This window comes from Xiphophorus hellerii, chromosome 22 (assembly GCF_003331165.1).
Source record: "Xiphophorus hellerii strain 12219 chromosome 22, Xiphophorus_hellerii-4.1, whole genome shotgun sequence".
NCBI lineage: Eukaryota > Metazoa > Chordata > Actinopteri > Cyprinodontiformes > Poeciliidae > Xiphophorus > Xiphophorus hellerii.
This window is the reverse complement of record NC_045693.1, coordinates 20,960,322-20,982,523: the sequence shown is the minus strand read 5'-3', so window position 1 is coordinate 20,982,523 and position 22,202 is coordinate 20,960,322. Positions and strand designations below refer to the sequence as shown.

The window sequence follows — 22,202 nt, the reverse complement described above, 5'->3', positions numbered from 1 at the left end:
CAATCTTAACTAAAACATGGATTTGAACCTTGAAATTTCTCTGAATGATTACTAATTGACTCCTGATTAAAACATTGTTCTCAGTGGGCGTTATAACGCCACACTGAAAATTACACAGAGGTACTGTGAATATCTTTAATAAGCACTACATGCAGTTAAAGTATATTTCTGCAACCTTTGCTCTTCTTATCCTCGTCTCTCAGACCTGCAGGTACGAACTGAGATGTTTTTTTTTTTTTACAAGCCCAGTTCAGAACACTTGCTTTAAGCCCAGTTAATGAAAAAAACACGCTACTTCCTGTTAGCAAACACGCATAATAAAAGCGGCCCTCCTGAGACTCTGTGTTGGCCACTCCGGCCTCCTGGTTTTTTGTCTTTTGCCTCGGCTCCGTTTCTGCTTATTGTTGTGGTCCCCCTCTTCCAGACGACTGTTTATATTTTAGTACAGACACATTTGGAAGAGACGCTCATAAGTAAGATAAGAGATGACACAGTAGTGACTTCTTGTCTGTGAAAACAAACTGCTGAGAGATGGTTCCTGCATTGCAGGAGAGCAACATCTTCCTCAATATTTTAGGATATGGCTTAAATCTCATCTAATCTCTCTTAGGGAGCACTAGATAACCATAACATGCTTATGAGTATAGCAGAAAATGTGTGTTTATGTTCACACTTTGTAGCCTAGCCAGTAAAAGCCTGGGAGAATTTGTGACTTAAAGCAGAAAACTCGTTAACAAACACCTAATTCTGCTCGTTTACATGGAATGGGGCAATTTACCTTGGTGCGTTGCAGGGGTAACCCACGGGAGACTCGTCTGAAGTCGTCTTTATGAGGATCTTCGAGGCAGCGAGGAGATGTTGGAAAATTAGATCCAGCTTCATCACATTCGCTCAAGTGAAACAGCTTTTATTGCATCGTGAAGTGTCTCGTTGGCCCCAGCGCAAATAAAGCCTGACATAAGTGTGGCAACCTGGGGGTGGATTTTCTTTATTAGGAAACCCAAATGTAAGATGTTAAAGTTTAAGATAAGGGAAACCGACAACGCCACCTGGAATAACTCCAGGAAAATAGAATAATAATAAGGACACAGGTACGTTCTACAGGAAATGAGACAAGATTCAGACAATTCTACAAAAAATTTATTAAACTTTAATAGGTTGTTTAATTTAACAATAACCTGAAATCGAATAGTTAAAACAGTGAATGCATTTTTAATAAAGTTGATTATAAAATGTTTAAATGTCAAAGGAAACTGAGGCTTACCAGTGGGGGGAGAGTAGTGAGGAAAGGGGCAACATCCAGTGAAGAAAAGGGATCACCCTGGACACTACAAACACACACACACAAAAAGGGGTGTTCCAACAAAACACACAAGACAAGACACCGCCACCAGGGGTCACCACCGCCACCACAGAAGCCTCAGTCCCTAAAAGAAAGACAAAAAAAATGAAACAATACGAGTAAAACAGTGATACAATAGCACTACAATATTGCTTTTTTTTATCCCGTTTGTGGTGCCATCAATACTCCCGGCAGCGGGGGAAAGTTCATACAAATCTTTTAAAACAATTCAACGTAGGCAAAACAGCAGCGAGTGTACATCCAAATAGAATAGTTGTCAGGGACTCGGCAGGAGGCTAAAAAAATAAAGTAGATTATTAATACAACTGCTGATAAAAACTATGACTTATGGTAGCTGCTTACCTGTAAATTACCACACGGCCAGATTAACAGATCCACAAGTTCACCTACGGAGCGCAGCTGTAACAGAATACTACATAAAGGCTTCGTTTACATGAGACGGATGTTACCTAGCCATGCTAGCGCTTACCTTACCGGCAGCAAACAACCGAACAAATTGGTCCAGGAGTTGGAGGCACAGCAAGGGAGGCTAAACAAATCAAACCAGCTTGCATTAATGGCTATGATAAAAGCTGACAAACAAAGAAACAGCCACGCTTACCCAGCACAGCTCAGCAAACAAACTAAGCAAAATGAGTTGACGTCATGACGCAAGTAGTCATGTGGCAGGTAGAGACCTGCTTATATGCAGCAGCTGAAATTGATCTTAAAGTGGCAGCGTACCATTTATGCTGCTACAATCTACCCCCCCAACTTGCATCGACGCCCCGACGACGACCCCAAAAACACTAGCACCAAGGTCTAAACAGTGCAGAAACAGCATTACAGTGTGGATCAGGAGAGTGTGCAGCCCCATGCACTAATCCCATTGGTCTTGGGAGATGGTGGACATTGGAGTGCTGACCTGCTGTTGAGCGTGTAGTTCTTCTCATTACCCTTGGAAGGCCCTGATCTTTACTCGAGCTGGCAACACTAGGAGCTTGAGATGCAGATGTTGAAGGAGCTTCATGAGGATATACCTCGGCAGACAAAGGAACCGTGTTGTTTCTGACCAGATGTGGGTTGGCTGGCGGAGAAGGCGGTGACTGGTGGACATTTACCCTCAAAAACAAATCAGGATCAGTTTCATCCTCAGAGGATGAATCAGTCAACAGTGGTTCCCCAATAGGGGATGCTGGAATGTCACTGCAAACAACTGGCTTCAGTAGAGACCGGTGGACCCTTTTAGTTTTGTTCAACTCATCTGCAGGAGCCACAGTGTAAACTGCTCCAGTATCACCCAGTACTTTTAGGACCTTATACACCTTGGAGCGCCACAGATCCTGAATCTTGTGTCTTCCTTGTTGACTGGTGTCTCGAAGTAGGACAAGTTGGCCTTCGTGCAGAGGAGAATCTTGAACATGCTGGTCATTATTTCTCTTTCTCCTATCTGCAGCAATCTTCAGCTTCTCCCTGGCTTCCTCAAAAGCCAGTTGCAAGCGCGTCTGGTGCTCTGCAACCCACTTGTCAACACCGCCAGCACTTGGTTCTGATACATGGCCAAGCAAAAAGTCTAAAGGAAGCCTAGGTTGTTGGCCAAACATCAGGAAGAAGGGACTTTCTCCAGTGCTTTGATGTGGTGTGGTGTTATAACAAAAGATCACTTGTGGCAAATAAGAGGTCCAGGCTCTTTTACTGGTGGTGGGGAGGGTACGCAACAGGTTATGAAGCGTACGATTAAACCTTTCACATTGTCCATTTCCAGCAGGGTGGTACGGTGTGGTCCTGGACTTCTTGATGCCATAGAATTGACAGAGCTGCTGGATGAGGGAACTTTCAAAATTACGCCCCTGGTCTGAGTGAACACGGGCTGGTACACCAAACTTTGAAAACCACTCTGTCACCAGGACATGAGCCACAGTAGAGGCACGTTGATCTCTGGTTGGTATGGCCAGGGTGTACTTGCTAAAAACATCAGTTAAGACGAGCACATTCTCCCGCCCATCTTGAGAAGGCTCCAGGATTGTGAAGTCCATGGCAAGGATCTCATTGGGTCGTGACGCTAACAAATGGCCCATATAGGTCCGTGCAAGAGGTCGAGTATCTTTTGCCACTTGGCATCGCTCACATGACCTGCACCAATCAACGACATCAGAGGACATTTTTGGCCAGTAACATCTTGTTCTCAGCAATGAGAGAGTCCTGTCCACACCTTGATGGCCATGGTCCTGGTGAGCCTGAGTCAGGACCTCCTCCTTCAAGGCTGTGGGCAGCAACAGCTGTAGCATCTCCTCAGCACCATCGGGACGAAAGGTCTTGCGGTGGAGGACACCATCCTTCTCCACCAGGCGATCCCACTGCCTCAGGAATGCCAACAGAGGTGCAGGTAAATTCTTTCGCTCTGTGCGGTCGGGTTGTTTCTTGCGAGCCCAAAAGGTCCAAAGTTCCTGCAAAACTGGGTCAGCATGTTGTAATACTTGCATATCCTTTGTAGTGCGTTCAGGGAGGACTGTGATGGCAGCTTGCGTAACTTCCCGTCTCTCCATCATCAACTGCAGAGATTCAGGCAGACTACTCCCTGGAACAAGAGCACCAACCTGTTCTCTAGTAGATGGATGTTTTCTGGAAAGAGCATCTGCGTTCCTGTTTGTACGCCCTGAGCGATACTGGATCTTGAAATCAAAGGAGGCAAGTTGTGCAGCCCATCGATGTTCAGTGGCACCCAGCTTGGCAGTACCAAGATAACTGAGGGGATTGTTATCAGTAAATACAAGACATTTATGGCCCAACAAGTACTCTCTGAATTTTTCAGTCATGGCCCATTTAAGGGCTAAAAATTCAAGTTTCATGGAGCTGTAGTTATCCATATTACGTTCAGTTGGCCTTAATCCTCGGCTGGCGTAGGCAATGGGACGCACCACCCCGTCCTGTTGTTGGGAGAGGACAGCCCCCAGACCACCATGGCTCGCATCAACCTCTAGGATAAAAGGCAGAGAAAAGTCAGCGTAGGCTAGCACAGGTGAAGTAGTTAGCCTCCTTTTCAATTCCTCAAAGCTCTGTTGGTGTTCTGCAGTCCAGCCCTCAGCGATGTCCTGTCTTAGCCGCTTCTTTGTTTTTGAACTGCTTAAACGTCCCACTAGTTGGTGAAGGGGCGCAGCCAGCTTGGCAAAGCCTGCAACAAACCGCCGATAGTAACTGGCGAACCCAAGGAAGGACCTCAGCTCTGTGGATGTGGTGGGGCGCTGCCAGTTAACCACTGCCTCAATCTTAGATGGATCAGTTGCAACACCTTTGCTAGAAATGACATGGCCTAAGTATTTAACTTCTCGTTGAAGAAAGGAGCACTTTGTCAGCTTTGCCTTGAGACCCTCTTTCTTCAGGCGTCCAAGCACCATCCCCAGGCGCTCCAAATGCTGTTCCACAGTGGAGGAAAACACAACTATGTCATCAAGATACAGCAGCAATGATTGATTCTGCTTATCAGAGAAAATGCGTTGCATAAGCCTCTGAAATGTACTGGGCGCATTACAAAGGCCAAATGGCATTCTATTCCACTCAAATAGACCAAATGGAGTACAGAACGCCGTTTTATGACGATCTGCTTCTGCAACAGGTACCTGGTTGTAACCACTTGCCAAGTCCAAGGTAGAGAACCAGCAAGCACCTGTAAGTGCATCCAAAGACTCCTCAATGCGTGGTAATGGAAAGGCATCTTTGCGGGTTTTGCCATTAAGCTGCCGATAGTCCACACACATCCTCAGGCTCCCATCCTTCTTTTTGACTAGCACAATGGGAGATGCATAGGGGCTGCAGCTCTCTCTGATCACATTAATACTAAGTAACTGATTGATGTGATCCTTTACTGCTTCATAGTCTGACGGTGGTATACGCCGGTAACGCTGGTTTACAGGGGTCTCATCAATAAGGGGTATGTCATGACTAATTATGGTTGTACACCCCAAATCACGGTCATTTTCTGCAAAAACTGATGAATAATCCCTAAGAAGGGTCCTCACCTGCCCCTGGTGTGTGCAGGGCAGTTGGGAGAGGTCAATGGCCTCAATTTGGTCCTGCACAGTTGGGAGTACAATCTGAGAGGACACCTTAGCTGTATATGATGGCTCTTCTTTAACACCGGCAGGCAGACTAACAACATTAACATGATGCAGAGTACCTACAACAGTACGTGGGTAAAGCAAGATATCTGTAGAGCCTACATTAACAATTGGTATGTAGGCTGTGCCCCGCACCACACGGATTAGGGCAGGGGAAGCAAGCAAACCTCCTGGCAGACCTGCCTCAGGAGGCTGGTATAGTACAGCCTGTGACAGCTGATCAGAGCATGTAGCAGCCACAAGCTTCATAACCCCACCTGGGACCCTGCATGCTGCACGACCCCGCACCTTTACCTTCCCCACATAGTCTAATGGGCCCTGCAAGCTTGCCTGATGGCACTTTTGCAATGCAGGCCAGATTTCATGAGGAGCCTGGGGGACATTGTCCTGACTGAACAACCCTGCGCCATGCTGCACAAAAAGCTCATGATAGCATTTTTGGATTACATTCATGCCTAAAACACCTGGCGTGGGAGCCACTGTGCCAGGAGGATCTTTTACAATTAAAACCCCGCAGTTTGGGATGTCTTTGCCGCAAAGCTCAACACTAAGCTCTATGTAGCCAAGGTACGGGATATTTAACCCATTTGCTGCCTTAAGCTGCAACCAGTGACAAGGGCGTAAACCATCAGGGCCACCAGACTTGAAATGATCCTTAAAGAAACTTTCTGTAAGGGTCGACACCATAGAACCAGTGTCAATTAGGCAGGGCACCTGAACACCTCCCAAACACACATCTAAATGAGGACACGATGCAACAAGCTTTGGCGTTTCCATACCATTATATGGTGCTGTGACTGAGCCAATAGTGGCCCCACCCGAACTGCGGCTCAACAATTCAGTGGGAACTAGTTTTCCGAGACCGCAGAATTATGAGGCAGGGAACTCGAGGGCTGCTGAGGGCCTCGAGTGTGAAAACGGGAAGGGACACGTACACCATCACATTCCCTAGCATAATGACCTGGCTGTTGGCACCGTCTACAGACTATAGGGACATTACGAGGGGGACGACTCTGTTGGTGAGTTTGACTAAGAGAGGCAATGCTCTGAGTGAGTTGATTTAATTGCTCTTGTTGTCGTGCCAACATATCATGCAGTGACCTCAATTCTGACCCCTGATCCTTTGGACTAATCTGAGAAGTGCCATGGACAGCATATTGAAATCCAAGTGATGGAACTGAAAGACTCCGAGCCCTACTACCGCCTGATGATCCCTCCAGTTCCCACCTAATAGCTTCAGCCCTGACATCAAGTATTGTAGCTGCAGGTTTCTCCCGTACAAACTGTTTCAATGCACGCCGCAGTGGACCATCTAAAACATGCTCCACAAACTGATCCCTCAACAATACAGCAGCATTAACCATGCTAGTGGGTACACAAGCTTTAACCTTCTCCATTAATCCCATTAGTGCAAGGGAAAATTCTTGAAGGGTTTCACCCTCCTGCTGCTTTCTAGAAAAGAAAGCCTCTTGCAATGAGACATAGGAATCAGTACAACCATATACCTCTTTTAGCACTCTAATAATGCAAGCTGGATCAGTCCGTTCAGCACTAGGACGGTGTCTAAGTTCCTCTCGTGCCTCACCCTCCAGATGATCATACAAGTAAAAAGCCTGATCAACAGGTGATAAGTGACGTGCCCTCATACAGGCCTCAGCCTCCTCCAACCACTCATTTAACCCTATTCCTGATCTTCCCCGGAACATCGGACATTTCCGGTCACGAGGCACAAACACCAACCTCTCTGACACAGGGGGACCCAAGGCAGGCAAAGCACTCTGAGATGTGCTTGAAGTAGAAGGGGCAGTAGAAGTACCTGGGGCCGAGCGTGACTGTTCCTGTCGTAATCGCTCGTTGTCTGCTTTCAATTGGGCAATCAAGTCCCGCATTTCTTGGATCTCCTCCTCCTCCATGACCTGGATCCTTTGTGATTAGATAGGCTCGCTGCTGTTTTGCCTGTACACACAACACAATTCTCTTCCAACGCAAAAAAAAAATACAACGCCACTACACAAACAGGAAAAAAAACAACAAAACAACAAACAAAAAAAGAGAAACAGCTGAAGAATCAAGTCTCACTTTACACAGCAGATCCTGCCGACAACGCCAATTTGTGGCAACCTGGGGGTGGATTTTCTTTATTAGGAAACCCAAATGTAAGATGTTAAAGTTTAAGATAAGGGAAACCGACAACGCCACCTGGAATAACTCCAGGAAAATAGAATAATAATAAGGACACAGGTACGTTCTACAGGAAATGAGACAAGATTCAGACAATTCTACAAAAAATTTATTAAACTTTAATAGGTTGTTTAATTTAACAATAACCTGAAATCGAATAGTTAAAACAGTGAATGCATTTTTAATAAAGTTGATTATAAAATGTTTAAATGTCAAAGGAAACTGAGGCTTACCAGTGGGGGGAGAGTAGTGAGGAAAGGGGCAACATCCAGTGAAGAAAAGGGATCACCCTGGACACTACAAACACACACACACAAAAAGGGGTGTTCCAACAAAACACACAAGACAAGACACCGCCACCAGGGGTCACCACCGCCACCACAGAAGCCTCAGTCCCTAAAAGAAAGACAAAAAAATGAAACAATACGAGTAAAACAGTGATACAATAGCACTACAATATTGCTTTTTTTTATCCCGTTTGTGGTGCCATCAATACTCCCGGCAGCGGGGGAAAGTTCATACAAATCTTTTAAAACAATTCAACGTAGGCAAAACAGCAGCGAGTGTACATCCAAATAGAATAGTTGTCAGGGACTCGGCAGGAGGCTAAAAAAATAAAGTAGATTATTAATACAACTGCTGATAAAAACTATGACTTATGGTAGCTGCTTACCTGTAAATTACCACACGGCCAGATTAACAGATCCACAAGTTCACCTACGGAGCGCAGCTGTAACAGAATACTACATAAAGGCTTCGTTTACATGAGACGGATGTTACCTAGCCATGCTAGCGCTTACCTTACCGGCAGCAAACAACCGAACAAATTGGTCCAGGAGTTGGAGGCACAGCAAGGGAGGCTAAACAAATCAAACCAGCTTGCATTAATGGCTATGATAAAAGCTGACAAACAAAGAAACAGCCACGCTTACCCAGCACAGCTCAGCAAACAAACTAAGCAAAATGAGTTGACGTCATGACGCAAGTAGTCATGTGGCAGGTAGAGACCTGCTTATATGCAGCAGCTGAAATTGATCTTAAAGTGGCAGCGTACCATTTATGCTGCTACATAAGCAACACACTAAGATGCGACAGTTAGACTTAATCAGATTTCTAACAAACTATTTGCCACCTGCAACCTGTTGGGAAGATTTGAAAGTCACTGAGAAGTGTGCAGCAGGAAAGCATGCATAGATGATCTCGGCAGTGGAAGGGACTGATGGGGCTTCATATCAGATCGTTAGATGATCTAATGTATTAGAATCTCTTTCCATATTAATGCTAATCTGGTGTTTTCACAGCATGAATGCTTCTGAGTACTCTGCTGGAATTAACACAGAAGAAGAAGAAAAAAAAATCCCCTGCAGATACGACAGTGAGTAAAAATGAATAATGGGACGGTTTGGGAAATACAACAAGGTTCTTAACACAATGGCATCGAGCAGAGAAGAGGAAATAAAACCTCTGTTATGAGAATCTAAACGGTCTTTTCATGGAGAAGCTAGACTGTAGAAACAAGATTGTATTTATGTATTTTCTTTTTGTCACTCTTATGTATTTCACATCATCATTTAATTGCAGTTTGCAAATGCAGACATCAGTTTTTTTTATTTCTTAAGGGACGAAAGATATCCAAGCCAACTTGTCACTAGGCAGAGAAAGTAATTGTAGATCTGTTAGTTCAATTTCAACAGCGACAACCAGACATGTTTACTGCTAAACTTTGAGGTATAGGAAATCACTTAAACAGAAACTGTATGACTACACAAAGTATGTTTCATACACACATACAAAAGAAAAAAAAATATTCTGTGCAACGACTTACTCCAGTAAGACGAGGCCAAAATGTAACATTTTGGGCGACATGAAAAATGTTTGAAAACTAACACTATAAATCACCCTGAAAACATATCGACTTTGTGTTTGTCTATCTGCTAAACAAATGCATAGAAATTAGAAGTTAAAAAATACTTAAGATCTGCTTTTTTTCAGGATCTGCATAAGCAGAGAATCAAAAAAGGATGTTTGACAGAAGCAAAAGTACGTAGAGCGACTAGAATTTAGGTGCATTTCAAAGCCAGAGTTGAGTAAATATTACTTGGTTTTGTAAAGGTTTCATCATTTGAATGTTTATGATACGCTTTTCATTTTTAAATTTGTGGAGCAAATACGGCCTGGTTAAATGTCAAACGCACCTCGTCACACATTCAAATGTCTTAAGCTGAGAGAACCGCGTTTTATTCAGTTTCAGATTTTTGAAAGCATTTCCTAAACCCACCTCCTAATCTGTCTGTCTCAAACTGGTGTTTAGCATTTCAGCGGGGGTGTGAGTAATGGCCGCATAATTAATCACTGAACTTTTTTTTGTCCTTGTATTCGCGCCTGAAGCTGTTAAGCGATAAACATCCTACACATCTTTCCTGACAAGAGGTCTAAACTTCTAAGCCTCTGTAGTCTGTCTGTGTTATATCTTGTTCTCCGAGGTAATGGATGCTCAGCGTTTGTTCCAAGTTTTCACGTTACTGACTGGAGGAATATTTCAGTCAAGTCCTGTAAAATGAAGAGGTATTTAAGGCCTGGGTCGCAGAGTGCATTGTGCGCACTTCTCTGCCGTTTCTGTCAACACAGGAGAAAATGGACCGAACCTTTTAGCACCACTCTTACTGATTCCTTCTGCTTCTTTTAAAAACGTGTATTTAACCACCGCTGCCGCTTTGTTTCCATTTCTTTCAGAAGCTCCATTTTTAAAAAAAAAATGAATGTAGTAGCGTAAAATATGCAGCCTAAATATGCGGTCATATCCAAGATTTATTGTTGGTTTACATTTCAGACGTTTATGCAAATAAAAGATACACCAAAATGTGTACACAATCCCTTCTAAGTAGTCTGGGGGAAGACAATTATTTGTCATGCCTTAAAAGTGTCTGAGCAGTGCATTAAACAGAGCCTCTGACTGCTGCTATTTGATGTAAAACATCGAAATTTTTCATAGTATGATCCAGTGAATCTAGAATCACAAACATAATACGAATCTGAATACAATATATTCAGATTCCTCGTAAAGATATAACAATAAAACAAGACATTCAATAAATTCTGATTTTGTTGCAGTAGCAGAATTTCAGATGGAAAAATGAACCGTATGTTTAAAAACAAGTCATTTTTTCTTAAACAAAATCACCTGTGCTACTTTTATTCACTCCTAAAATCCATCTCCAGGTAATGTATCTGACCTAGTTTGAATTTGTGCTTAACTTATTAAGTTTGATCAGATTTTTAAAGAAAATTATTTTAATTGAATCAAGCAAAAAAAGCTTACAGTTTGTTTTCAAGATCAAGCAACTTGATTCAGAAACACTAAAATGCTTTGCTGTAATTGTAAGTAGTTGGAGTTAGTCTTATATATACTGTATATATATAATTTCATCATTTCATATTGGTAGTTCACATGTTTTGCTGTTTATTTTAACAATGGCACATCATCACAATGTTGCAGTTAGCACAGTGCTATGCTAACTTGAATAACTGGTGTTTACTGGCAGATTTTCTTTTCTCGGGGTAAGCATACAAAATGTCAGTTTAGTCGAGGTTTTCTGTTGTTTTTTAACTCCTCGGTTGTCCATGTTCATTTTTGCCCTGCTGTTAGCAGCCTGCCTTGTGTAAGTCCTCTTCTTTTCTTTTGTGATTCAATTATTTATTATGTTTAATGAGTCTCCAGTCTGTGCTTTGATCCCGCCTTAAATCCACACCTAAATGGATATTTTAAGAATAAAAGTCCCCTGTTAGAGCTCTAACTGAATAGTAAACCCACTAAGCTCTTATTTTTCCAGTAACACCCTGGAAAAGGCTCCATCTCTGACGTATGACAACACATCATAGTTCACATTGTGCAGCGCTGTACACATATCGGCACCTGTAGAAAATCCAATTAATTCATATTTTATTGCAGCAGCATGATTTGACACTGGATATTTCAGAAAGAAATTGCATATTTAATTTGAGCGCGTTGTACGAGAGGAGCAGGAAATCACAAGATCTTTTATCTTCTACCTGCTCCTTTTCAAACAAGTGGTGTATAATTGCACGTCGGTTGGCATGACTCTTATTAGCTCTAAATAAATAAATAAACAAACATTATGTGGGGAAGAAAAAAAAAAGGTTTGCAACAAAATCGCTGGTGGCAAATCTATTGGCATGACCCATACCAGCACCTTTTTTACAAACGTAATGGAAGAATTGAAAAAAAATTGTATTTTACTTTTTTACATTGATAAGAGCTGTTTTCTAGGGATATGAACGAACTCCTTTTAGCTGTTCTCCACTAAGCAGGCTCTCTGTCCAAGGCTGCTTTGGACGGTTGTTAGCATTTACTGGACTGTGCTCAGAAGATCCGAACAGATCAGCAGGGATTCTTCGACAAGTGCAAAGAACCCGATCAGAAAGAATAAATCAAATTTAAAGAGAAGAGCATCAAAGACAAGAAACAGGGACTGGAAATGTTTTCATGCTGTGAAGGAACAACGGGATGCTTTAACAGTGAGAACTTCACAGATCCTTTACCTGTGACAGGTGTTTTCTCTCTCTCTCTCTGTTTAGGTACACTAAGATGAAGACAGCCACCAACATCTACATCTTCAGCCTGGCCCTTGCAGACGCCCTGGTCACCAGCACGCTTCCCTTCCAGAGCGTCAACTACCTGATGGGCACCTGGCCGTTCGGGGACATTTTGTGCAAAATGGTGATGTCCATCGACTACTACAACATGTTTATCTCCATCTTCACTCTCACCACCATGAGCATCGACCGCTACATCGCCGTGTGCCACCCGGTCAAGGCGCTGGACTTCAGGACGCCGCGGAACGCCAAGATCGTCAACGTCTGCAACTGGATTCTCTCCTCGGCCATCGGGCTCCCGGTGACGTTCCTGGCCTCCACTGTCACCAGTAAGCACGAGCACATGGTTGTTATGAGCAAAGACACTCAAAGGAACATAGGAAGCTTTGTTTGAGACCGAAGATATCTAAACAACTGGTTATGCGCGTCACGTAATTTAATAAATGCTGTGCACCCTTTCTGGAAGCAACAAATAAACTAAGACTGTGAAATCGCGTGGAAATGTACTTGAAGCGTATAATGTTTCATTGCAAAGCATTTATTTTGAAAAGCTATTAAAAGAGGAAAAAATTTTTTTTATAAAATCTAAATCCAGTAGTAAAACAAACCCCGGAAAAGCTATGATATACCAATATTTGGGGGCTCTGCAGCTACTTATTTCTGTATTTAACAGAAATTAATGAATAAACTAATCTGCCTTTTCCCACATCTTGGCCTTACAGCAGTCCTACAAGCTCACCCACGATAATAATGCAAAACTAGGTCTGCTGATTAATACTGTGAGGAGAGAACAGCTTTAGGGTATGATATAATAAGACTGTAACTCCAACACAAGCATCAACATTATGGCTGCCGGCAGAAAATCATTGACAGCAGAGGGTCAACAAGTCAGCGAAGACCTCTGCAGCAGGGAACTTGAAAAGAAAAGTCAGTAACCTGGTGCAGTAATTACATTAGATGAACTCTGTGTTTTACCAACAGCTAGTCTGACTGAGAGACATTTACTGGACACAAAACCTACAACCTCCTTGATTATTTACCCAAAGAATTTGTGTTATGTAAAATCTGCAGAGCGTTATTGGCTGGAATGTCACCAGGTATATTTCTGAATGCGTTTCTGCCTTTGGTTTGGGCAGGATGGCCCACCGAGTCTGACTTTGAACAATAAAACCCTCCAACACAACAAACATGACAGACGTTAGTTTGTACTAACTTCTCCCTACAATTAATCGTTTAGTCGTTAGCATCTTTCTCAAAGTTAGGTCTGTCACAATAATCAATTCAACGCATGATAACTTAAAACAAACTCAATAGTTTCCATTGGCATGAATTATTGTTTATCTCTTTTTTCTCTCTCTTTCTACCAAAAACTGGATGATAAAAGTCTTAAGTTTTGGTGTTTTGGTCTCAACTAGCCCTTATTTGGAAGGACAGTTTGGTTTACAGAGATTTCAAAATTAATTTTATTTATTTTGGATGTTTCAAATGTCTTCCAGTTCCAGTGTTAAATGTTCAGCAGAATTTGTCAGGTAAGGAGTTTTAGGGAGTGAAGGCGAACCAGTAAGCGGACGGTGGTGTGGCGTCTTGCAGTTTATTTTCTCTTATTTAGACACGATTGAGCAGTTCACAGGTGAGACATAGATATACACAGGAATCCAGCAACAGACAAGGAAATGACTCGTACTTAAATACTACAGGGAACAGGTGAGGGGAATAGCTGATCAGGAGACACAGGAGACAAACATGAGACAGAGCCTGGAGAATGACCTAAATTAAGAAATAAAACTGACATCCGACAGAAAACTAAACCCATGAAACAACACATCCCAAAGCACTGACATCATGACAGAATTTAAAGTTTGTCGATCTTTTAGAATGTGTTCTTGCATTATTATTTTGCCATTACCATCATATTACTCAAAAATGGTCTCAAAACAACAATATTATATCGCAATAATTTCTGGAACAATTTATCGTCCAGAAAAATGTGTTATTGTTACAGGCCTACTCAAAGTGCAAATTTCGTCTAAGTTGTTAGCCTGGAAAGAAGAAGTTGTCTTGCTAATGTTGCAGTTCTCATGGATCGTGCATGACGTGATGATGTCATCGAGCAACTTCTAGTGACTTTTACGATAGCCAATAGCTACTTTCCTTGCTGAGAGGTTGACACCCGCATCCAGTTTCTGTATGGAGTTCAGTCCATCAGCACTGGACTCAACAAATGACATTCGTGAAAATTGTTAGATGAAAATTTCTCATGTCTTTGAGACACAGAGATGATTTTCATTAAAAAAAAAACAATTTAATCAGTGGTGAAAGACAAATTTTAATAAGGTGCTAGTAAAACCTGTCTCAGTTGATGATTAGGCAATGACTCAACTTAAAGGTTTAGCTCCTTTAATTCTTTCAGTGGAAGCGTTGATAATCAAAAACAATAAATATAATAACTGGACAAGTACACACAAAGGGCTCATAAACGACGAATTTATGTTGACTAATAACTGTAAACACACACCATTTTGAACAGATTAAACAGGGCCTTAATGAGCGCCCCTCTAGCACAAACATTGCTGTGAGATCTAGTAGCCTCTATCTATAATATAGATTTCATAGGAGGGCGTTCAGCATGTGAACAGTTGCTCAGCAACATAAGTTTATCATAAAATAAGCTTTTGATGTTTCCACATTTAATGGTTCAAGCTGAAGTTCATGCTTCTGAGAAGTGCTTGAATCAAGCTTTGTTGAAAAGAAATAAGCAATTACAAGTCTTTACTTTGACCAAGAGGAGAAAGAAATGTTTTATTCACTGTACTCATATTTTATGCCACAAAGTGCCCCAAGGTCACTTTAATGTCTTTCTCTTTTTACTGCAGCTCTGCATTATATTGAGCCTTATTAGAAATAATTGTGTATGCCTAAGATACATTTTAAATACACTCTTCAAAGAAAAAGTAAGTAAATACAACTGTTATTCATCACACTTGCAGGATATTCATCCAGCTGTTTCTGTATTAACAAATAATTACATGTCAGACACAAAAAGATTTAGATTAGATCCCCTAAAACATTACTAGATATGTTTTAGGGGAGTCAAAATATTCTCAAAACTCAACTAAATATGTAATACTTTACTTATAATTTTTTTATGAAATTACACTAAATGTATACATTTTTAATGCAATTGTTTTCATTATATATTCAGATCACCCATCCGTCGTCTACACCGATTGACCGCTAGGGTCATAGGGTCGCTGGTGCCTCTCCATCTCCAGTGCTCAGTGGGCGAGAGGCGGGGTACACACACTCTCTTATGAGAGACGGCAAGGAGGAAAGCTGCATAAATAAGAAGGGAAAGTAGCTACAGCTGTTTTCATCTCACCTCTAATTTATCATTCTAATGATTCCTTCTGCAGAATTTCAAATAAGCCAGCAGCCAAAGTGTCGGTCGGAGTACGCTCAGCAGTTGCACAGTGTATGTACTTTGGAACCTGGGTTACTCTGAAATTGCCTCCGTTCACCAGTGGAGATTAATGTCCCTTTAAAGGTGGCAGAAGGGTGGAGGGGTCCAAGAAAACTGTCCTCCCCAATGTAACAGACACTTCCTTTAGTTAACATGATGTCACGTATTCACGCATTGAAACTCCTCTTCTTCCTTCTAACCTGAAAGTGGGTTGATGCAGTGCATTCTGGGATTAGAAGTTTTTATTCCAATCTCCTTGTTCCCTGCACATAGTTCAGTTTTCCGTGGCGTCTCAACACGGCGACAGAACAATTAGGAAAGTTCTGCATGCAAATTAGTCCACACACTAGCTATATAAAAAAAAATGTATGGATTAAAATCTCTCAGTTACTAGCATCATGCACAGATCTCAGAGGCCCAAAGAAGCAAACCCAGCAGCCTACTTAAACTTAAAGGCAAAAGGTACCAGGACTAACAGAGGGAGAGGAGTGGCTGCCATGCAAAAGAAGGATGAACAAACTGTTCTCTCTGGTGCAGGTGTTGGATGGATGAGTCTCCGGGCTCCACCAGGAAAAGTCATTAATATAGGAACAGACATTAAAAAAAAGAAGGGAAACTTGCTGGGTAAGATGAATGAGTCAACGCAGCGGAAGGAGTGAAAGTCAAATGCAGTCTTGCAGGAATTTCACAAAAGTAGAGCAACATACGATATGATAGAAAAAAAGAATTGTCCAATGTAGTCGAATCAGGCTAGTCCTAGATCACATAATAATTGGTTACTGTATTATGTTTTTATGGTGTGAAGCGCTTTGAACTGCCGTGTTACTGGAATTTGTTCGAGAAATAAACTTGACATAACGAGCAACCTGATTCTGGGGGACAGTGCAATGAATACAGCCCAACATCTAACATTTATTTTAGATTTATCCACTTGTAGCTTCGGCATCATTGAACTTGGACTTCAAAATCACTCCGAGAAATAAAAATGGATCATTTTAACTTTTCTGAGTACACAAAAAATTCATTTAAGGGCTAAAAAAAGTGTGACATTCAAAACCAGGCAAAACACTATTGGGAAAAAGTATTTAAGCATATTTGTCTTTCTGCACAGACGCCAACATTATCGACTGTAAGCTAGACTTTCCCAGCCCTGCATGGTACTGGGAGACCTTAATGAAGATCTGCGTGTTCATCTTTGCCTTCATCATGCCCATCCTCATCATCACCGTCTGCTACGGGCTCATGATCCTGCGGCTCAAGAGTGTCCGAATGCTGTCGGGCTCCCAGGTAAACACAAAAGATTTTTTTTTTCTTTGCACATTTAAAGAAAGCTTAAACGAATGTTCTTCAAAGCAAAACTCAGATCTCACAGGCTTTTGATTACATATGATTGGAGGATTGGCTTTTATCTCTTTAATGAATTGGTTATATTTTAATGAGTAATCAAGCACAATGGGAGACTGTCTGGAATGAAATGGCTTGCTTACCTCCTCCTCCTGTAGATCAGCTCTCCAGAGCCTTGTTGATGACCTAATTATTCCATTCAGGTGTGGTGCAGCAGAGGCACATCTAAAAACTGCAGGACAGTGGACCTTGAGGACTGGACTTTGCCACCTGTGGTCTAGACGCAGGGGTGGGCAATCCTGGTCCTCGAGGGCCGGTGTCCTGCAACTCTTAGATGTCTCCCTGGTCCAACACACCTGAATCCAATAGCTGAATCACCTCCTAAGTGCAGTCAAGTTCTCCAGAGTCCTGCTAACGACCTCATTATTTGACTCAGGTGTGTTGAAGTAGAGATGCATCTAAAAGTTGCAGGACACCGGCCCTCGAGGACCAGGAGTGCCCACCCCTGGTAGAGCATGCCTTGAAATACAGTCCACTCAATAAACTCCAGATAAAACAATTAGGTGAAAACAGCTGAAGCAAGAGGCTGTAATTTAGTTTTAATTACATGCTTAGCACTCACTCTAGCTTGGCTCCTGTGTTTTATATAAGAACTTTAGTTCCTTATTATAAAAAAAGAGACGTAATTAATGAAATCTTTGTGATTACCTCAAATGAAATGATTCCTCCACTACATTATCTGTTTTTTTGTTGTGCTCCCATCCCCCCTACAAATGTGCCACACAAACCCGCACAGGAAAAGGACAGGAATCTTCGAAGAATCACCCGCATGGTCCTGGTGGTGGTCGCCGTCTTCATCATCTGCTGGACCCCGATCCACGTCTTTGTCATCATCTCTGCTCTGATCAACATCCCCAGCTCCACCCTGCAGACCATCACCTGGCACTTCTGCATCGCCCTGGGCTACACCAACAGGTACGAACCGCGCCGAACCCCCAGATCTGTTTGCTGTGATCGTTTTTAACCTTGAAGTCTTAACTCAGATACAAACTGTCCCACAAGGCAAGTAAGAATTGATCCACTGATGTTTTGAAGCGTCTCCTAAAACTGGGTGATAAAGGATGCCGATTAGGAAAATAAATAAATAAATCAGAAACTCTCGGGCAAAATGCATGGTTTGTCAAGTTGTGCCTCTCACAGTTTTTCCACAACCCAATGTAGTTGACATAAATAAAAAGTAATGCTTAGGATTTTCAGTGAAAGTTGATTTCGCCAACATTTGACCATTTCTCCTGTCCTCCCATCCCGCAGTAGTCTGAACCCCGTTCTTTACGGCTACCTGGACGAGAACTTCAAACGTTGCTTCCGTGAGTTCTGCACCCCGAGCGCTTCGGTGCTGGAGATGCCGAACTCATCCAGAACCGGAGCCACCAGCCGCAAGGCCCCAAGGCGTGAACACAACGGCACAAACACGAGCGAGAGATCCAATCAGCAGGTATTCAACAGCAGAAATAAATCTTAAAGATAAACTTTTTAAAGCTTTTCTACTAAACCGTCACTGTCTATGCCTTTCGTTGGCACAAAGTCAGAAGTTTGCAGCTGGGTGAGACAAATGGAGGAGGAATCACCCAGACATGACACAGACATGTTTTTTTTTTTCCCTCTCTGCAGGTATGACTAGCCTTGGAGGGGTCGTCGGTGGACTCCCGCTGTTGCGGAGGAGCTGCCAACGACGATCTCAACTCTGAAGTCACCCAGGTCACCACAGGGCTATAATTAGTGCACGAAAACCACACAGGCAAGCCTCAAAACACAGAAACACGGCCGACACAGGGGAGCACAGATCACCTTCGCCTCTCCCAGCTTCTGTAGTTCTGCTGGAAGTCGGGTTGTAAACCTGCAACTTCATCCTTTGCGATTTGAAACAAATGATTCTGCCTTCAAAGAAACAAGACATTTTTAAATTCAAGAATCATTAAAAAAAAAATCACTTTTCTAGTTTGAGAAGGACTGTATGCTTTACAGGTAGAAATATTTCCTGGTAACAAGACAAAAGGATTGACTGATCTATAAAACCACTTTTACAGCCTGGTAATATGGTTCTTTCTGCCTTATTAATCCTAACCCCCGGCTCTAGCTCTCAGCTTATCTGTAACGCTTTATGATGAGCTAACAAATCAAGTGTTTGCCTTTGTTCGTTGGCCTTCATGCCACTTTTCCTCCAGATGTTCTTTTGAGAATGGGTTTGGCTGGAGACTGTTGGAAAGAAAGGGTTTGTGTTTTGTCGCTGCTGGAAGACTGCGTGGTATTTTGGCCTTCAAAGAGACTTCACTGGACGGGAGGTGAAATTCAAAACGATTTCCCTCCACTGCGCTTTTCAAAATGCCTTTGTACGGCTGCGGCATTGGTGGGGACCTCACCTGGACAGTTGACACCGACCGCTCCGGCTTCAGCCACTTCAGGGCTGCTCCTCCCGTTGCCGTACAGCAGTCATCCCGTTTCCTCACCTAAGATTTCACCGCGGTGGACGAATGAAAACTGGAGAAATTTCTGAATGTACATAAAGGGAACCATTTGTGTTTGTCGCAGTGAGTCATTCTGCCAAACTGTGCTCCAAACCAGCAAGAGGACGCGTCTGCCTGTCTGTCTGTGCAGCCTGCACAGCATGCTGTTTTAGTGCAAACACGTGTCTCTGCTGGTGTGTGATTAGCCGCTGTAGAGCAGCCATTACAGCAGCTATAGCTTTTATATGAAGGAACTTAAAGTCGAGCCAAACAGGAGCGTACAGCACATTGTGTTAATTCTATGTAAATATGCTTGTGCCGACATGTTGTATCTACATGTAAAATGCCTTGTTCAGTCGCTCTGCTTGATACTCTCTAAACCATATATATTTTTTAAAAAGCTCTGTAAAAGAGGAAACTCTTTCTAGATGTAAACCTGTGTAAGTGTTCATCTGCTTAAATATATGTGGTAAATGCAAACTCATGGAAATTATCGTCACCAAATGGAGATTTGTTTTTGTTTCTAATCAGATGTGTTGGTAACTGCAAATGTTTTCAAATTGATGTTGCAATGTGACAAACTTTCTGCTTTGAGTAAAATGCGTTGCTGATGTCACTTTGCGCAGATAATTGGTAAATTTTTACTTGCACGGCTTTTCAGGCATCTGTAAAAAAAATAAAATAAAATGTCAATTGTAATTTCTCGCAGATGGCTGAAAACGTAACGGCTGCCACCATCTATATAATCCATAAACTGTATGTTTGGTACTTTTAGACATCTAAGCTCGTAAAGGCAGAGTAGCGACACGTAGCGGCAGCGTTTCCATGGAGCAATCAACCCAACCGTAGCGGCTTTGTTTGATTTGTTCTTCAGGAAAATTCACAGAGCAACTCAGAGGAAAACAACTGGACAATTCATGCACCAGTACATAGACACAAACTTAATCTGGTAAGTTTGCAGCACCCCTAACTTTATTGAAGTGCATGACATCCAAAAACAAAATCTTACCCCAGAAGATCCAGAATGTCAAATATCATGAAGATTTGAGTTTTAAAATTGTGAAATATAGGAAGTTTTTTGCAAACAAAGTCTACTTCTGGCTATAGCTACAAAGTTAATAAAGTTGTATTTGAACAAACTATTTGAAAGAAATATATGTCCCAAACCATAGACATGTTCCTTAAGGTAGGGATTATAAATTTTGCAAACGTGATTCCAGCCCTATTTCTGCAACGTGGAGATGTTTGTTTTGCAAAAATGGAACGACAGATTGGGACGAAACTTTGTGGTTGAAGCGAATGGCAGAAAATTAAATATGCGGCAACTTATGAAATATCAGGAAATCTGCATTTCATATAAATTGATATAACTCATGAATATCTAAATCTCTTTGGAAGATTATTATGCAAATCATTGCTTCAGTTTACACGTGAAACCGTAGTGCATGTTGACATTGGTGCTAATAACCTGTAGCAATTTTTTCCTACAAAACATTTATGATGGAGGCATGAGTTTGTGTCAGATACACCAGGATCACACCAATAAGAATTTGGTGACTCTTTTGTTGTTTGGAGTAACTGTTACTACAACATTAGTACTAGGCTGATATGGACGCCCGTTCCCAGAAAAGGGTCCAATCAACTTGAATTCCTGCATATTTTTTAAAAGGTAAACAAACAAACATCAGTGCAGGTTGAACAATAGGAAGTGCTGAAAGCAAGAAGCTCACAGCTCTTCAGAGCAATGTAACCTTGCTGTCAGACAGTTTGATGATTTTTAAGCCCAAAACAATTTTCTTGGTTACTGGTGTGGGTTTTTGCTTCTCATTGGGTTAAATTATGGAAGAAACAACATCCAACAGGACAGACATGAGACAAAGAGAGAAAATGGAGAACTGTACCTGCTGAGGAGAACTTAGAGTACATTTACATGTGCCTTTTTTTCCAGCTTCACTATGAGAATGTAAAGACGACATAAACTGAAGAAATAATGACTGAGATCTTGTGGTAAGACAAAAACAATGAGGAAAAAAAACCGTTTTCAAACATTTTGAGATGAGTAAAAATATGACGCCTCCGGCTTACTTCAGCTTTTGTTCTTGTCTAAACTGTTGTCAAAAGGAGAGGTTTAAAATCCATTTCTTACTTTAACCGTAGAGGCACCCTTGAGCAAAATTCGGACAGTTGTGTTTCTATGATTTAAGAGGAGTTTTGTTTTTCATTTTGACTAAGAAATACAACATAATCACATTTGAAAGACATGTGGCAATCTGAAAGCCTGACCTCTCTTTCCCACTGATTACAAACATATTTTAATTTTCATACAAGGCTTACTTTATTATCTTTGTTAAAAGGCAGACAAAACCTCCACTTATTTTTTCTTCCTAATTGTATTTGTTTGCTTTTGAATCCCGTTTCTTCATAACTTCAGAAGTAAATTTTATGCAAATGGCAAAACATTTGACTAGGATATATAGGATATATTTTGGGGATAAAATTAAGTTTTTAAGGTTTTTCCCCCCCATAAAGTCTCCTGTATGCCTTTAAACAAAACAAAACAAAACATGTCTTTCAACATTTCTTTTCATGCCAAACTAACTTTCAAAAAGCATTTTTCACAGTATTTCAATTCAATTTTTATG

At 41.8% G+C, this 22,202-nt stretch overlaps 1 protein-coding gene across 2 annotated transcripts in view; it reads left to right on the top strand.

Moving 5' to 3' along the window:
* The window catches only part of oprm1 (opioid receptor, mu 1), a 39,039-nt gene extending 17,460 nt beyond the window's left edge, over nt 1–21,579 (top strand). The window contains exons 2-7 of one of the 2 annotated variants that reach the window (XR_004337861.1): nt 12,235–12,581; nt 16,824–16,999; nt 17,853–18,031; nt 18,368–18,551; nt 18,728–20,281; nt 20,603–21,579. Coding sequence is in view for 1 of the 2 variants with exons in the window: in XM_032553464.1 (XP_032409355.1) it covers nt 12,235–12,581; nt 16,824–16,999; nt 17,853–18,031; nt 18,368–18,551; nt 18,728–18,733 (892 nt within the window). In the remaining variant the exon portion in view is untranslated. Of the gene's footprint in view, nt 1–12,234; nt 12,582–16,823; nt 17,000–17,852; nt 18,032–18,367; nt 18,552–18,727 lie in introns of both variants that reach the window. The other variant, XM_032553464.1, reaches the window with a different exon arrangement.
* Nucleotides 21,580–22,202: the final 623 nt, after the last annotated feature.